Here is an 18,002-nt window from a genome sequence, read left to right as displayed (position 1 = left end):
GGGGGGGGGGGGGGGCTTAAGTAGCTCCTTCAGTAACAGACTGCTGCATCCAGTCTGCAAGAAAATGCTACCGCAGGTACTTCATCCCAACAGGTGTCAGACTGTTTGACTCCAGCATCATGTAATGTAGCTCTGTGTTGATGCTGCCTTTCTCAATTCTACATCATAAACCTGTTGTTGATTTGCACTGCTGTTATCAAGGCTAATATCTGCTTTAATATGTGTTCACATTTTTAGAATCAGTACAAATGTACATATACATAGTTTTTATTTTATCTATTTTGTATCTTGTATATTTTAATTTCGACCTCTTTATGCCACTGTGCTTGCTTTTAGTAACTTGTTGGCTATAATGACTAAATTTCCCTGGTGTGGGATCAATAAAGTCTTATCTAATGCTGTTACTATGATCTAAAATGAGTTTTGTCTTCAAATTATTAATAATACAATTGAACATTTCAGCCATATTGCCCACTTTCTATTAAATGCTTTTTCCCTTCTCCAGTTTATTTGAGGGTCAAATCTTTCAGCTATTTAGGCCACTCAGGTTAGTTCAGATAAAACTATGTAAAATGTAAATGTAGTGCAGTATGGGAAAAGACCCAAAATGTCTAATTTTTTTGAAGTGTTGTGAAAATCAGAACAATGAAGGATAATATAAATGCAAATGAAAGACAATTTATCAGGTGGCATATACACTTTATTTGATCCACATGGGTTGGTTTGAGTGTGTGCACTGTGGTTCAACTTGAAATGAATGATTATTCATTTTCTGTTTGTGCAGATGGTTGCAGATGGACTGCTGTGTAGACGGTCTCTGGTCTTCCAGTTTGTCCAGATGGTACGTATGTTTGTCATTGTATTCATGAACCATTTTCCAGCGTTAATGCTAACTGTAAATATAACATAACAAAATGTAAAATGAGTGTTGTCTGATTTTGACTTTCACTGTCAGTTGTGTTGCATGTGAAGACTTTTGTTTGTCACACACTTGTAGATATGTGACCTCAGTGGAGGACGTGGAGGAAGAAGAGGAACGTCATGCAGACCAACTGGGAGAACATCTTCTCTGTGCTGAAGCTCTGAGGTAGGACATTTTTCCTCAGTATTAGCAGCTGCTGTGTTTCATGCTGAAGGAATTGAGTTGAATATTGAAAGCATACAAACAGTAAAATTGAGTGGCTTCTTGGTCAAGAAAAAGAAGTTATGAAGTAAAGACAAGTAGAGCTACCTTAGCAGAATTCATGGAAGAGTCATGAGTGTTGTTGGCTTGCTGGTGTAGTGGTGTTTTCAGATGCCTTAAATGTCTCAGATGGTGGGGTTTCTGGTTGGAAAGGCTCACATCTTCACTATCTTGGTGTCAGACGTGCTTTATAAAGCACCTGCTGCTGTGTGGCAGGTCTGGTTTGATGGCTGTCATACAGCAACACCTGGAGCACAATTGAAGTCGTGACTAGAGATTTGTAAGTGGAGGGTGATGAAAGAAAAAATGTCCTCCCAGCTGAAGTTCTCCAAAAATGTGAAGTCCAAAAATGCTGTTGAGTAGTACTTTAATGCTGTTTTCTTATTCCTGAACAGACAGATCCATGACTTTGTATCAGCAGGTTTACTGAGTATCTTTAGTATCTTTGTCTGAGTGTGTCATATGATGCAGGAAAGACCACATTCATTGAACATATCCAATTCCCAGATCAGTTAGCTCCACATTCCTCTGGGCTATTCCTGAAGTTGGTCCTGTGTGTGTTGTTGACAAGACTTTGGAGAAAAAGGTTGCAATGAAAATGAAAAGGATGAGAACACAGTCAGGATTTGCTCTCACTACTTTGGTTTGTTTTCTGTCCCCATGAATAGCTCAGTAAGTGGAGTTCAGATGTGTTGTTGGTTATATTTACACGTTTGAGGAGAAAATGTGGATTATGATGATGAGATGACACTGTTCGATGTATTAACCATCACAGCACATTATCTGATGGAGCTTCAGATGTGCTGGTCTGCTGTTGTATTTGTGGATCATGTTGCTGAGAAGTAAAATCCAGACTTGGGATATCTGTTTCAGTTCATTTAGCTTTTGAGAGTCTGACAGCAATTAGCCGAGAAGTAACTGTTTCATGTTGCTGTGGGGAACATGTTGGACTGCATAAATGGAAGAATTTCCAGTCACACATGTGTGTTTATTGACCTTATTTTCCTCCATTTTTTGTCTGAGTAATGTGGACAATGATTTGTGAAATTGGTCCAATGTTGAGCAAGAGCGCTGCAGTCAGAAGCTGCAAAATCGTCTGCAGCGTAATCCCTCCCTGTGTTTTTGACACTGTCAGTGTACTTCCTGTGTTTGTTGTACCCACCGGTAGGCTAAGATTGTTGTTTTAGGTGTGTGGCCACATTGTGGAAAGGATTTCTTTGGAGATTCCTTTTTAATTAAAGAGTATGATCCTTGTTTAATGAGAAACAGCTGTTATAGTTCTCTCACCAAAGCCACCTGTTTTAAACCTTTATGTCGGTTTCTGAACTTCAGCTAGCACTTGAGCCTTCAGCCCACCATATTTCATATTGATTGAACACTTGCACAGTGTAAGAATGAATGCATATGTTTTAAAGTTCACAAGCATGTTGACCATGATGTTGAGATGACAAGTTCCTTTAACATCTGATTTCCCCCTTATCTGTATTTGACATTCAGTGATATTCCAAGGATGCAGATATGTTATGTGTTATGAGTGGGTGTTTAATTTGTTGTGTATGTGCGTAAGGTGTCATATTTGTTAAACAGAGTTTGCCATAATCGTATTTTCCCTGAAGAGTGCAGGAAGCTTCTGTTTAGTTCAGATGTTGTATGTTGTTTAATGTTCTGTCAGCACAGAGACACTAAAGTATAATGTTGTTGTCAGACCACAGTGAGTGATTGGTTTGAGTAATGATTTACAGTCTAATAATGTGTGTTGTTGTTGTTAATGTGTGGTTGATCAGGGTCGTTCTCCGCTCATTGTCCCTTGTTTCTAATGGCAGTATGCATGTTTTTAAACTCATTTCCTAAACATTATGTGCTTGATTGTGGTGGTACCGACTCCTGATGAAACTCGACAGCTCAGCGTTCTTGTTGGCTTTTTTTAAAAAAGTGGAATTAGCATTTAATTACCCAGAAATAGCAGATATTTGTCTGTATATTATGACCTGTGTGTGTGTGTCAGCTGCTGTGTCTGAGAGAGGTTCACATTTCTTCCAGGCATGTAGTACAGTTTATTGGGATTTGTCTTAGCTTTTTTAACACTAGACCATCAGAATCTTATGACATCATTGCTATACTGCAGATCAAAGTGGTCGATAAGATACTTTTTGATGTAAACTGCTACACTTAGCTGTTTGTGGTTTGTTGTACATCTAATCTTTTGTAACCAAACTTCCACACTGGGATTAACTTAACCTTATCATCTGTTGTCATGGGTGGATCTGTTTGTCTTTTGTGATTTTAGTGCTGAGGAGTTTGTCCTTGATGTTGTTTGTTGTAATTTATTTCTGCAGTATTTAGCCATTTCTTGATATAGGAGTGAATTATTTGGCACTTCCTGTTTGGTCCTCCATGCACCTGTCAGATCTTAGTAATGTATCCGATGTTTTTGAATTCAATGGGATTATCCTTTGTCATTCTTGGCCAGGGACAAAATAAGCATTAGAACAGAAAAATATGACAGACTGTCTGTTATATCAGAAATAGACATGACACATATTGATTTCCATTTATTATCCTGCTCAGTTTGTTCATTTACAGTCAAAGTGACGTGGAAAGGAGAAGAAAAAGCTTGCATAGAGAGATGACATTTTATTTGAGGAGAAGAAGAGTGCTGACAAACATTCATATTCAAATTGAGGTGGACTGTACAGAAAGAGTGGCAGGTTGTGAGGCGGCCATCTTGGGCTCTAAACTTTGGTACATTGTGGATTGACAGACAGAGGGCAGTGCATTCAGTGAGGGAAAGAAGAGAATCATTAGAATTCATCTGAATTACCACAGGAAGGTTTACCCACGTTCTGATCCAGGTGTTAATTTGACCCAGAAATGTCATAGTATGTAGGATTAGAGTACATTCTTTCAAAGAGTAAACAAGGAAAACAGTAGGTCCAAGGCTTTATCAAAATCTGTTTACAAAATTGATGACAACAGTATGATCATTTTCAATGTACCCTCCTAAGCTTTACAGAAAATGTGGTGCTTAGGTTTTAAAGTTGTTTATTTTTAACCATTCTAAGACATTAAAAAAGGATTCTGGAGTGGTTTGTGTGTATTAAGTTTGGTTGTATGGAAGACGGTTTTTGCTGGGGGGGGGGGAGTATGAGACATGAAGTCCACATTCAGAGTGTTAAGTCAGAAATCAGAGAAAAAGTTGAGTCATTTTTGACAGTCCTAATTGTGACCAATTAAGTGTGAATCTAGATTGCAGTCCAAAAATGTGACAATGTCAAAATGTATTTATGGTGATTCTAAGATAATAATTTGGACGAAGTCAATAAAAAACATGTCATAATGAGATGGTAAGTCCAAATTAGTTTTAAATATAGTCTTTGTCAATCAGCATCATGATCTAGACTTAGGATTTAGCGTAGAGCATTTATGTTTTTTTTAGGACGTTAGTTGTGTGGGCAGTAATGGCTTCCATACATATATATTTGATGTAAAATGAGGGATTCAGAGGGGTTTGTGTGAGCTCAGGAACTCTGCGGTTGACTTGTAGGTGTCGTAGCCCTGCGTGTGGACAGTTGTATTTCAGTGTGGCAGTTCAAGGTGTGCTTACATTCATAGTGCAGAGGGGGGCAATGTGAGTGAGCAGGACGGTAACAAGTATCTCAGTGTACAAAAGAGCAAAAGATTCACTGCAAGCTCCTTCCAAAGGGGTTTCTACCAAATGTTCATGCTTCTCTATCACGAGGACTTTGTTTTTTACTGTTTATTGTGTACCTGGTTTGAGCTCTGGGTGTGAACTGCACTTAACAACCTGATTAAATGAACACAAACATTAACGTGTGGTTGATACAATTCAGGCAATATTGAACTAACAGAGTGCAAATCTATAGCAACTAGAAAACAGTGTCTACTCTTCATGTCAGAAAAAGACATTTAGCAGAGAGTTTGCATACAGCGAGTGTCATCAAATTCAGCTGTACAAATACAGAAGTGGTCAACATCAGAAGTGTAAAAAGAGCAAAGACAAAACCCCCATCATTTGGAGTTTGTAGTCATGGTGTGTAAGGTGACTCAAGAGGCCAGTAATAATGAAAGGAAAGCATGTTGTTATTAGCAACAGTGAATATGGTGAGGAGAGATTTGTAGTTGGTAGATGGTTTATTGAACGTCTCAGGGTGATAAAGTGTGTTTGATTAATTGGACTTGGCAGCTTAAAATGTGATGGCCTAATTGTGTTTTTAGCACCAGCAGCTTGGTGTGGCTGTGTGTAGCAGGGGTGAATGTGGAGAAAGGCATGGGGTTTGGGACATCTAAGACTTTTACTGTGGAGTTTGTCCCTCTGCCATGTCAGTGTCCATTGTTGTAGAAATAGCAATGTTTGTGGATTTAGTTCTCGAATAGGGCTGCAACTGATGTTTCTTCTGATTGATTGATCTGTCACTGTTATTACTTTGAGTAACTGATGATGAATAAATTGTTTTTCTTTTTCAGAAATCCAATGAAAAAAACCAAAAAAGTTCTTGTATAGTGAAATATCCCAACTATTGTGCTAACAACAGTATTTACTTTGACTTAACTTAAGTCCAGCCTCACAGAGCTACTTGCATGGTTGTTGAGTCTTAATAAATAATTTCAATCATGTTTGAAGTCAGCCAATTGTTGTCACTACTGTCTGTATAGTATAAATAGTAGTTTAGTGAGCATAAAATAGAGATTTTCAACACTTGTGAATCATTGTTAATTATTTAAGGTGTGCTGGGGACTCCAGCGTTAATTTTATGATTATCAAATAAATGTGTGGACACAGACTGACTGGGAGTGGTTTAGCTGTAGCTGTAGCTGTAGTGGGACTGGGTAGTCTAAGTATCACTGATTGATGGGAGCATATGAACTTGCTCCTCCAGTTTAGTTTCAATGTGGATTTAGGTCAGAAAAGAGTTTCCTATGTGGTTACTGGTGGTCAGAGTGCATGTTCTTCAGATATAGCATGTGTTTTCAGCCCTGATACCACACAATGTACATCCACCACTGGTATGTGGATGTTTAGTGGACTTTGTGTATTTGGATATCTATTTTTCTTTTTTTTTTCTTTCTTTCTTTTTCTTCCCCAGTATCATCTCTTGAGTGTAGACAGCTTTTGCCAAATTTAGGAAAGTAGACTGTGAGCCAAGCTAGTTTAAAATGAGTCCAATATTAAGTCTATGGATATTGTTACATAATGTATGTATGTAACTTAATTTACTCATCAACACATAAACTTGATCAAGTAGTGGCCAAGTATTAGTTTGCCAATTGATTCAGATGTGTTAAAACTAAAAACAAGACACTCCCACACTATCTACATCATAAAGTGAGTTAGTTACATTCAAATCACAACATGTCACTGCCACATCATTAGAAAATCACTTTTTCTTGTAGATGAAAATACTGTAACAACAATATCAAAGCTTCTGTTTGGGCTCTCCCGAATCAGCTGTAGAAGTTCACTGGAAAATCCCCCCCCCAAAAGTGACCCCCAGGTGGTCTTTGAAAGGCTTTGAGAAACCAATTCATTATCTACATGAGTGCAGTCACTACAACAGGCCACAAAGAGATGCTGTACCACAATGAGGGCGTCAGTGAAGATCACAGTTCTGAACAGTCTTTCTTATCCTTTCAGGTCCACCCAAAGTCAAATAAAAGAGGCTGAGAAGGCAGTGCTTGCTTCTTCTTTGATGTGTATCTTCAACTTTAATGTTGCAGTATCAAATTCAATCTGACAACAATGGAAAAAGTCTTAGATTGATCAAACCCTGGCAGTTAAGATTCTGGTCCCAAAGGCAGTGGGGGTTTTCCCATTCGTCACACAACACAGGTGAAAGTGTTTAATTAGGTGCAAGAAGATAGAGGAAAAAAAGAAGCCGTTTGCCAAAGGTTCACAAGTTTTCTCAGTGTCTGTTCTCAAAGATAGCGGATTAGAAATTCAACACAAACCACAAATGGGACTTTAAATGGAGTTTTTGGAACCCTTGCTCCAGTCCATCATGGCACCATCTCTTCACTTCTAGCAGCTGTTCTTGATGGGTAGATTGGCAGATGAGGGTCTCATTCCAGGCCAAAGGTGCTGGTCTCCTCCACAGCAGTTAGCATCTTCTCATACAGCATTGAGAAGGACGGGTATGGCGGCAGGTCTAACCGGTTGAAACAGGTATGAGCTCTGGAGAGAGACCACAGACAGAAAACAACAGTATTAACAATGACTATGAGTCTTTCGGCAGTGAACATACACGTCACAAGCAACACCAAGAGCGAGAGGCGTCATGCTCGTTAGCGGTCCAATTGGACACAGGTGCTACGAGGTGACGTACAGAGTGAACAGAGAGCATTGAGGGTTTCTCTTCATGGAGAAATGGCCAGAGTGTTGGAAGAGGGTTGAGGAGAGGCAAAGACTGGAAGCATGAAAGCAGATTTACCTGTACGAACGGGCAGAGTGTCGTGGCCTCTACTCGTCTGCCTCTGCTCGGCTGACTCGCACAGGCAGACTCGCTGGTCTTTGCAAAAAAGGTCTTCGCAAAAAAGTCTGCCGCAAAAAACGCTGCCGCTTTCGCTGCCGCTCAGGAATAGACTGCCTGTTTTATACTGCCTGTGCCTCAGGTGCTCTCCATCAGCGCTCGTTACCGGGGCTGTAGGGCCAGCCCTTTCGTGCTTCCTCGGCCAATCGACATAGAGAGGCCATGACCCACCTCAGCTGACCGTCGTATCCAATTTGCCCAGTTGATGGAAGCCAATCAGCATCACTTTCCAAATGACAATATCATTTGCCAAACTCTCACTTTCATCATCTCAAGTACTGTTTGGATGCAGTTTCACATAAAAATACCCTTTCAGTGATTTGCTAATCACCACCTCCTGTTTTATGGCTGCAGCACTCACTCTTGTTCAGTTTGGGACCTATTTCAAAAACTGGTGTCCACCAAAATGTGTGAACCACTGGACACAAATGCTTCAAATGATTGGAACTTCGGATCATTTGCAACTTCATCTGACTCCAAAAACATGATGACAATAGGATACCTGGGCAACGAGGTGACCTTCCCCCACTTCTCCACACAGAACCTCCGGGGTCCGTTGCTGCCTCGCAGAGAAGCAAAGCCCTCGTAAGGAATGCTGGATGTGCCGGTCACAAACTGAGAGGGACAGCAAAGGGAAGACAGGACAGAAGAAGACAACTGAAGTCCTGATGACACTCGCTCTCAAAAGTCCCATGAACCGTCTGTCACACGTGCCTACCTGCAGGAGCCGCAGTCTCTGCTCATTGTTGAACCTCTCCACTGCTGCCCAGAACCACCGGATCACTATATGGTTGTCGTGGTAACCTAAACAACAGGATCACGATGATGCAAAATGACAAGACGTCAAGACAAAAACACAGCAGAGAGAGCTACCTGCTGCAGCTAACAAAAAGGAAGCCATGACAATTCATTGGAACACAGAGTCACACAAGTCACTTGATTTATTTAAAGCTGATTTCATTGAGAAAGTCTTGATTCCTGTCTTACGTTCATCATTCTCAACACACAGTTATCATTTAGGGTAAGTATCCTTCAGGGTGGCACCAACAACTCATTCCAGTGATACATTGATTGCTTGCTAAACTATGTTGCTTTTGATTTGGAAGAGTGCTGCTGTGATGCTCACCTGGGCTGTGTTACTGTCTGCAGTCTACCCTTCATCATTCACAGCAAGCAGTATGTCACTTCTGCCCAAAATGACTGTCAAAAAAACACACCCACTGACTCACTGATGGTGTTTTGGCCTCTCAAATTACAGTCCTGGTAAAGAAGACTAAACATATGAACACAGAATAATAGCAATTGTTTAAAAAAAAAAAAAAAAAACATTAAGTGCTGCAACAAAGCAATTTCCAAAATTGGGATCAACTCAGTCAAAGTCTAACTCATGCACCAGAAATCTATTAAGGCTGTGTGATTATGTTAACACAACAGGCTGTTCATTTCTCTTGAACTCTATGTTTTCCTATACTTTAATGACAGCAAAGGAACCACAACTGCAACTTCAGAGCCACAAACACCATCAGTGAGTCAGTGGGCTTGCTGTTTGATGGACTTTGGGCCCTGAACCGACATATTGCTTGATCAAAACAACAAATGTCACTTGGGTGTTGTGAATGATGAATGGGAGACTGCAGACAGTAACACAACCAAAGTGATCATCACAGCAGCACTCATACAAATAAAAAGCAACATCATTTATCAATCAATCACTGTAATGAGTTGTTTGGTTAGTCCTGCCCTGAATGGCACTTTCCTGAAATCAACAGCATCTGTGTATCATGAAAGATGAATGTAAGACAAAAAACATGGTTCTGTTTTCAACAGATTCTAATTATTTCCATTAACCTGCCTTTAAATTAAACTAAATGCTTTGTTGAATCACTCCATTTCACATGCATTCTCATCACCTGCCACCCCCCCCCCACATCAGGACATGATGGGATCCAGTTGTCCATAATTGCACTGCACCACTCTTTGGTGCCCTCTAGTGCCACAAAAGCTGACTTGTGGCCTGTATGTACAACTCTGCTTGTTTGTAGAAAAGTTAGGATGCTGTGGAAAAACAAGTGTTGGTTAGCAACACTGTTGCTCTGCATTACTGGTGCCTTCACAAACATACACATTACCTTTGCCACCACTTTGCTTTTGGAACAACATGTGCTGACAGTAGATAATGCTAAACCACATTCTGCATGGACTGTGGAGCTAAACTGGCCTGCCTGCTGTTACAAATGTGGTGTGCATTATGAATCTTAAAATACAGCTAAGGAGATGCTGAGCAGCTGAAATCACACATCAAGCAAGAAATGGGAAAAATGTTCCACTTTCTAAATGACGACAGTGAATCTCATCAGGTCCTAAACACTTACAGACTGTTGTTAGAAGAAGAAGAAGAAGAAGAATGCAGCAGAGTGCTAAACATGATCCTGTCATGAAGAAATATTTTTCAAAAACACAGTTTTCCATTTTAACATTGGATTACTTGCCTTTGTGCCATTTTACATTAAATATGGGGTTTCAGAGTGTTACAAATCAGCACTTTGCTTTTTACGTAACATCTAAGCTTCCCAGAAACACAGTTGAACAGAAACCCTACAACTCTGCCATTGTGGCACTAGAAAGCACCAAAGAGTGGAGCAGTACTACATGGAAAACTAGATCCCATCATGTCCTCTTCCTGCATCAGAGGGGCTGCAAAAATAAAGAAAATTCTTCCTCACCTCCTCTGTACTCTGTGTTGTTCCTCCAGTCTGATAAGTCGATCTCTGCCGTCCCGGCAATCACCAGCTCCAGCTCCCTGGCATCAAACACCGACACCAGCCGAGCGTCCACCACCTGCAAAACACACACACAAACGTATCAGTGTCACCTTTTCTACAGTGCACTTTGATATACATGAATTCAGAGAGTTAAGGCACACCTCGTAGAAGCCTCTGACCAGGCTCTCAGTCTGCTGGACCACTCCTCTTTCGATCCTCCACTTCACCATGCGCTCAATGTATTCCTTCTTGTTCTTCTCGGACACAGGGATGTTGGCTCCTCCAGGCTTCAGCTCCCTTTCTGTTATCTGTGCTCACATACATTAAAACGAACAGAAAAACACCACTAAATCAATCCTCTGCTCATATTTTTCCCCCTCTAAACCAATCAAATCTGGATACTTGGTAAAGTAAGGTCTAACCTGTCCAAAGACCTCCTCGTTGACAGTGAAAGTGAGGTCCAGCATGTCCTCTATGTCGTTGTCCTTCATCCACTGAAGTGACTGGTGAAACTCCTCATCCAGATACTCCAGGTCGCTCAGGTCGCAGGGACTACATGATGACAAATGACAGTGTGTAGGTTTAGAAAAACAATACTCTCATTTCCTACTCAAAAAGAAATGACTTTGAAATAACGCGTCTGTACGTACATGCGCAGCAGACCCTTATAAAAGGGTCTGGTGAAGAAGGCATCCAGCAGGTACTGGTGGATCAGAGCCAAACCCAAAATACGACCACTGAAGCGGAACCTGAACCACACAGAAAACACATGACCGCACATTCAAGTACGCACAAAACTAACAAACATGCCTGAGTGTTACCGCTGTCTCTCACCATTCGTGGTGATTGTCTACAAAGGCGGACATGGGGCTGATCTGGACGGTGTAGGTGTCGTTGGCAGAGTACTCAAACAGACCATAATAAGGGTTGAAAAGCTCCCTGGAAACCAAGAAGAAGAACTCTCTGGAAGGCCCGCTGTAGTCCAACCTGCAACACACACACACACACACACACACACACACACACACACACACACACACACACACACACACACACACACACACACACAACTTACTGCATACAGCGGAGGACAACATATTTGGATTCTTTACTTAAGTTAAAGTACTAATACCACACTACAAATACAAGTCCTGCATTGGTCAATCTGGAAAATGTAATTCAAATATTACAAGTACTCCATGCAGAAAAATGTCCCTTGTGACTGTTGGACTATTGTACATTAAATGATTATTAGGACTCATGCATTCATGGAAAAGCACCATTTTCATCATGGATTCATCTGCCGAGCACTTTCTTCATTCATTGATTGTTTGCTCCAAACCTCGCTAGAAATACAAATACAACTAAGCTAATTGTTTCTGAATCCAAACTATTATCTAAAAACTTCACAATTAATTGCCTCATGCTTTCAGCAACTCTCTGAATGTTTCATGTTCAATTACAGTCGTTTCTAAAGTAGCTAAACTTGTGTGAAGTCAAAAGTATTTCCCTCTGAAATGGGAGTAGAGTACAAGTGGGAAGTGGCATTAAAAGACACCAGTAAAATTAAAATACGTCAACTTTTCTACTGCAACACTTTAGGAAATTGATGTCAAAGCATGTCATTAGAATAAACTGTGTTACATGTATAGAGTTATGTCTCTCTCTCTCTCCCTCCCTCTCTCCCTCCCTCCCTTTGTCCTGCAGGTGAGAAGTGGAAAATTGGCTGCCACCTGTGAGCTCCAGAAGAGCTGTGGATTGGTTCACACTCCAGCCAAGTAGCCAATAGGAGACAGAGGACACCTTTCAAAAGCCTCTCTCTTGCTTTGCTCTCACTCTGACTTTGTTTGCTGTCTCGGACAGTTTGTGGTGGGGAGGCAGGACTGAGGTAAGGCTGAGGTACCACATTTGACTGTGCACACAGGAGGAAACTGTTACTTCACTTGCTTATGGTAATTTTGTTCTGTTCAGACACTTGTAGATAAGCTAGTTTTCTTTTTCTTTCCTCATACTTACTGTTGAGCTAGGCCCTGTTTTATTGTACTTTATTTTGTTTGGCACAACCCCTGCAGTTCCTCCCCCCCCCCCACATGTTTCAAACCTACTTGTGTTGTTTATCTTTTAATGTAAATATTGTAAATAAACCTCTTTTGCTTGACTGCTTTAAGTGTGTCCTGAATTCTCTCTTTGTTGGTTGTCAGCATTATTGTTTCCTGCTTTTTGTCAGTTAAACTACATGACAAAATTAGCAGTAGCACTTAAGTAGATCAAGACAAAGGTTTCACAACTCTGGAGTCATATCAGCCTGATTAGAAAGTGACCACACACTCACCCCTCCTCCCCGACGAAGCTGACGTAGAGCTTGCTGCGCTGCAGGTCTTTACGGGAGTAGCACATGATCTGGTTGAAGGCATCCTCCAGCAGGTGGTCACGACGGATGATCAACCTAGGACACACACACAAGCTGGTGAGAGGACACGCAGGCAGGCAGGCAGCATGTGGAAATACAGAGAGACACTGCTTCCACCTACTTTAGCTTCCCTGGTCCTTGGCCGTAGCCTTTAGTTTCCAGTTTCCTGAAGAAGTTGCGCAGTTTGGCCTCAAAGTCTCTCTTGTAGGGTGCAGGGGCTCTGGCGTTGGCCCTCTGAGTACCTACAGGCAGAGACAGGTGAGAAAACTCACTCCAGGCCTTCTTTGGTCAGTCAGTGTTACACTTTATTTCTACCTTCCTTCATATGAAACAGCACACTGCCTGCAAATAACACACACACACCATTTCATGTTTTTCATCCAACACAGACACTTGACACATAATTTGATTAATGGTGTTTTCTGCTGATTTTCTAATTTGGAATAATAAGAATTAAATTATTGATAGGAAGTACACAAAAACAGCTCCATACAAACATGTCTTGCTAATTAGCTTATTGTAGCAGCAGCCTAGCAACACTTCCAAAGTCAAGGAGCACATCGTTAACTACTCTAACTACATTCATCTGTGGCATTACATTAATGACCATTACATCCACTGTTTAATGTTTCCTCACTAAGTGGACATCTGTCCTGGATGCTAATGACTTTAGGCTAATGTTAGCTTCCTCTGTACTAAAACAGGACCTGAGATCATGGTAACACACACATGCCTTCTCTCTTGTACTCTCCTCCAGTATTTAACTCATCAAATGCTACTAAAATTACATCTGTGCAACTTCTGTGTGTGTGTGTGAGAGAGAGAGACTTGTGTCCTACCAGGTGAGTTCTGTGGCGAGGACACAGGTGATCCCCGAGGTGACTGACAGTAGCTGGGGTGAAGTAAGGCGTGAGGAGGCACGTAGGACATTACTTCATCTTCAAACAGACTGCAGAGGACAGACAGAGCAAGGGGGACACTGAAGCTCACCCAAGCCGAAAGGAAACGTCACGGAGGGGAGGAAACAAGGGAAGGAAGGACGCCAGTCTTACCTTAACAGCATGACAAGGTCAGCGTCGCCCGACAGCCTGGCCAATCCTGAGCCTCCATCTGTGCGGATCAGCTGCACCTTCTCCCTGTTGTCATAGCAACATTACACTAAGCGGGAAGCTACAGATGTGAAGACTAAACCGTGTCAGAGGCAGCACGTCCGGATCGTACCTGAGTGAGTGGTTCCGGCTCAAGTCGGGCTGTCTCTCCTGCAAAATCTCAAAGATGTTTGGCTGCCGAAGAAATGCCACAATCTTGTCGTTGTAAGCTGGAAGAAGAGCAGACACGTTCAGGCCGCTCGGCTTGGATCGTTTCTGAGGGCACACGTGTGTGTGTTTGTGTGTGCGTATACTGACCCACTGGCACAACATCTTGGCACTGCCCCCTGCTGGCAGAGCTGAAGGTGTTGGAGGGCCGCGGCATGACGGGTGGGCCGGCGTGACGAGGGTCTTCACCCACCTACAGAGACAGAGGAGGAGGTGTGTATTATGTGGCATCTCACCCATTCAAGCAGGGTGTAACTGTGCTGCTGCCCACAGTCAAAATGGCAGCCATGCCCAAAGCCTGCGTGTCTTACCAATCGCCGCGGGCTGACCTCGCCTGCACTGTGGCTGCGTTGGCGGGTCAGGTGCTGGCGGTGAGCCAGGAGGCTCGGGGGCCGAGTGCTCTGGAGAGGCAGCCGGGGGTCGATGAAGGTGGTGGCTCGGCAGTTATGGTCCACAAAGAAAGGCTGAGAGTGAACACGCAGACTGTCAGGTGTCCATTGTCCACCGTCCTCACGTCCATACATTTGAAATACTTCTTCACAAGTTACAAACAGCAGTTTGCATCAACTGTGACACCAGATGCTTCCACATCACACTCTACTGGACCATGACTGCCTTAGAAATCACACTAAAGTCACAAAAGTAGTAGAGTATTTATACTTCATCTTGACTATAAATACTATCACCGTGTTAACTTGGAGTAAATATATATCAGTAGGAGTATTTCTGTGAGATTTGGCTAATAGAAAATTACATTTGTGACCATTTTGTGGCAAAAAAAACATTTTCATATTTAAAGAAATGTTATTTTTTATTATTTCCTGAAATCTTTATGTATCCTCCTGAACTCTGTGGCACACCTGGCAGGAAATATGACACCATGACCCCTAAATTAAAAGCGGTATCATATATTTGATGCAACTACACGTATTTAGTGGCCAAAAAATGTTATTCTGCCCACAAATCTTGAAATAAATAGTTTTAGAGGCTTTTCCTACTTCATAACTTCAACACATGAAGTCACATTTTGTCATTTTAGACCATTAAATTCTACTCATCCAAAGCCATGACACCTTTGAGACACAGGCGTGCTCCCACCTTGCCGGTGTGGTCGTGCTTCATCTCCCAGCCTCTGGGCAGCTCCAGCTGTTTGTTGGCGAACATGTTGAGGAAGGCCACCAGGTCCCTGTTGTGCTGGTAGCGCTCGAAGTGGTGAGCATCCCGACGCACCTTACTGATCATGTGCTTCAGACACGTGTTGGTGGTGAACATACGGTAGGCACTCTGAGACGGAGACGGACAGAGAGGAGGGAGGAAAAAAGGACAGAAGGAAGAGAGGAAACACATCCACCAGAGGAAGGAATCAAGCTCGGTCATGTCAAGTCGTCCCACTGTCACACTATTTAACTGCTATTCTGAAGTGCTCATCAGCTAATGTTAGCATGTGACATGAGCTTTTCGCCCCCCCCATAACTGCCCTCCACCCAGCACACATCACCCTCCTCCCCCCATTTCCTGCTCCCACTAATCATTTCCACACAGTCCCTTAACGAGTGTATGTGGCGACCAAAGGTTGAAGCAGTTTCCTAAAAGAAGTAGCAGTGCGTGATCCACCAGGAGGAGGGAGGGGAAAGACGGTTGGCTGAGAGGTAAAAAGGAGAGAGAAGAAGAAGAGAACGAGTGGCCGTACAGGGTTGGAATGCAGCACAGTGAAGAAGTCGGGGCTGGTGAGGAACTTTGCGCTGGGGGACTGGAGCAGCAGGGTGAGGCGAGACCTGGAGCTGGACTGAGCCACGCTGTTGTCTCTGCGCAGCTCTGCAACATAAACGAGAACAATCAAACCTCTGGACTACGCAGACCACAATGCAATGCGGTGCAGTGAGAGGATTACCTGGGATGGAGGGGTGCATGTCAGTCTCATCCGGCGGCAGCTCATTGGCTGGCTGCTCCTCTGGTCTGCTGTCATTGGTTATCGTTCTGCGTATACTCTGATACCTGGAGACGTTACCGTGTGTGTTAATTACCGCTAACTTTGCCGTTTGAAGCTGATCACACAGTATCTGTTTCTGACCTGCGGTTCAGCTGCTCCATCTGCTGTATGGAGTTGGACCTCTGGAGGGTCTGCGGGGCGGGGGGCGCGGTGGGACGCTGCCATGTTGTGGTTCTGTTCACGTGGTCCACGTAAAAGATCCGACCGTGGCTGTCGATCCGGGCCTCCCAGTCTGGTTCACACACGACATTGAACAAAGTAAGAACACACATGCAGTAACGAGGCTGCACTGAGGAGGGACAAACATCAAGACAAACAACTGGATCACTGACTTCAGGCATCAATAAAAGTGAGAATTTCAGCTAAGGTGTAAAGGAGCGAACACCCACTGAAAAGACAAACGAGCCCCTTTAAGACGCCACAAAGCTTGATTACACATCATGTTTTGATTTATGACAGATAGAAAGCGTTTATTCTGACTCTAATTTGCAGTTTAGTGAAAGCAAACAATATAAACCTCACAGAATAGAGCACAGTCAGACCGCTGTGAGCAGACAGTCATTCAGCTGTTTGACAACAACCAAAGCTGCTGTGAAACCCACTGTGAGGACCTTCAGCCTCAACATGTCTTCACCAGCTTTGCACACATCACTAAAAGAGTCAAACCTGCCTGTGAAACATTTGACCGTTATGAACACTTAATGCTTTGGAACTTGTTCCTCAAGCTTATAGATGCTACATGCGTCAGGATAATTCACTGTCATACACACACACACACACTCACTCACACACACACTCACTAGGCGGCAGCGGCTCGTCCACTCTCTGGTAACGACTGATGTCATGGCGGACAGAAGGCAGGGAGCGAACCGACTGGTGGCCATTGACCTGAGCTGTGGCACCTACACACACAGACACACAGCCACACGTTATACTATGTCATCAAACCCCACGACTGTCCAAAACAGACGACTGTTCTCCCTGAAGCCAACAGCCTTCTGGCAGCTGCAGAAAGCTTGTTCTGACCTGGATAATCCAGATCCTTTCTCTCATTAACTCCCCTGATGATTCAGCCCCCTTGATGGGGGGAGATGCTGCTGCACATTTTCAGGTGGATGTTTCTATTGTCTCTGATTCGTAGCAGCATACAATAAAAACAAGTGATGGAATCAATGCGTTTTCATGCTAAAACATAAGAGTTCATTTGCTGCTGTCAGAGGAGAGCACAGCCCAGCAGGAGGCTGGAAAGCACAGACGTTAAAGTGAATGATTAGCACCCTCCATTCAATAACAACAATTAAGGAGACCGTGAGTAACACAATTAACGTCCAGCTGCTCTGTGGATCTGCTCCGGAGCAGTGTGGACATGTCTCAGCGTCCCTGTGTACAGAGCTTTGAGATAATCCATCTCCACCCTGCTTCTTACCCGCCTCTCTCTCCACCCCCGCTGACCCCTCCTGGTTTTGGGCCACACCTCCAGAGGCCTGCATGGACTGCCTCCTCCTCCACACCTCCCCTCCCTCCTCCCCGTCCCCGCTGCTGCCTCTGGCTCCTGCAACGTAAACAACACTTTTTTATGTGTGCAAAACAACGAGGAGGCAGAGCTCAACTGATTTCCACCTAAAGAACAGCAGAGAAACTTTCTTCACCTTCAGACGTCTCTCCGTCTCTGTCAGTTATGGTGCTGCTGGTGGAAGCGGCTGCCGCGATTGGCCCGTTCGCCTCGCTGCTCGATGACTCCCCCCCTTCTTCCTCCGCCTTTGGAGCGACTTCCTTTCTCATCTCCACCTCCTGAG

General features: G+C 43.2%; 2 protein-coding genes across 5 annotated transcripts in view; one reads left to right on the top strand and one right to left on the bottom strand.

Moving 5' to 3' along the window:
• LOC139352111 (calcipressin-1-like) overlaps nt 1-18,002 on the top strand; it is a 248,609-nt gene that overhangs the window by 19,687 nt on the left and 210,920 nt on the right. The gene's annotated exons all lie outside the window — the stretch shown is intronic.
• The window catches only part of hecw2b (HECT, C2 and WW domain containing E3 ubiquitin protein ligase 2b), a 30,634-nt gene continuing 16,354 nt past the window's right edge, over nt 3,723-18,002 (bottom strand). For 2 of the 4 annotated variants that reach the window (XM_070994179.1, XM_070994180.1), the window contains 22 exons: nt 17,856-17,997; nt 17,633-17,758; nt 17,007-17,108; nt 16,288-16,438; nt 16,108-16,211; nt 15,907-16,031; nt 15,315-15,500; nt 14,528-14,680; nt 14,307-14,409; nt 14,122-14,218; nt 13,953-14,036; nt 13,740-13,849; nt 13,022-13,142; nt 12,823-12,936; nt 11,325-11,477; nt 11,141-11,239; nt 10,913-11,042; nt 10,652-10,798; nt 10,452-10,566; nt 8,447-8,532; nt 8,231-8,343; nt 3,723-7,373 (listed from right to left, as the gene is read on the bottom strand). In XM_070994179.1, coding sequence (XP_070850280.1) covers nt 7,262-7,373; nt 8,231-8,343; nt 8,447-8,532; nt 10,452-10,566; nt 10,652-10,798; nt 10,913-11,042; nt 11,141-11,239; nt 11,325-11,477; nt 12,823-12,936; nt 13,022-13,142; nt 13,740-13,849; nt 13,953-14,036; nt 14,122-14,218; nt 14,307-14,409; nt 14,528-14,680; nt 15,315-15,500; nt 15,907-16,031; nt 16,108-16,211; nt 16,288-16,438; nt 17,007-17,108; nt 17,633-17,758; nt 17,856-17,997 — 2,673 coding nt within the window. In that variant the 3' untranslated portion in view covers nt 3,723-7,261. The remainder of the gene's footprint in view (nt 7,374-8,230; nt 8,344-8,446; nt 8,533-10,451; nt 10,567-10,651; nt 10,799-10,912; nt 11,043-11,140; nt 11,240-11,324; nt 11,478-12,822; nt 12,937-13,021; nt 13,143-13,739; nt 13,850-13,952; nt 14,037-14,121; nt 14,219-14,306; nt 14,410-14,527; nt 14,681-15,314; nt 15,501-15,906; nt 16,032-16,107; nt 16,212-16,287; nt 16,439-17,006; nt 17,109-17,632; nt 17,759-17,855; nt 17,998-18,002) is intronic. The other 2 variants (XM_070994182.1, XM_070994183.1) reach the window with 2 other exon arrangements.

This window comes from Chaetodon trifascialis, chromosome 24 (genome assembly GCF_039877785.1).
Source record: "Chaetodon trifascialis isolate fChaTrf1 chromosome 24, fChaTrf1.hap1, whole genome shotgun sequence".
NCBI lineage: Eukaryota > Metazoa > Chordata > Actinopteri > Chaetodontiformes > Chaetodontidae > Chaetodon > Chaetodon trifascialis.
The sequence above is the reverse complement of the archived record's forward strand: the minus strand, read 5'-3'. Positions and strand labels throughout refer to the sequence as shown.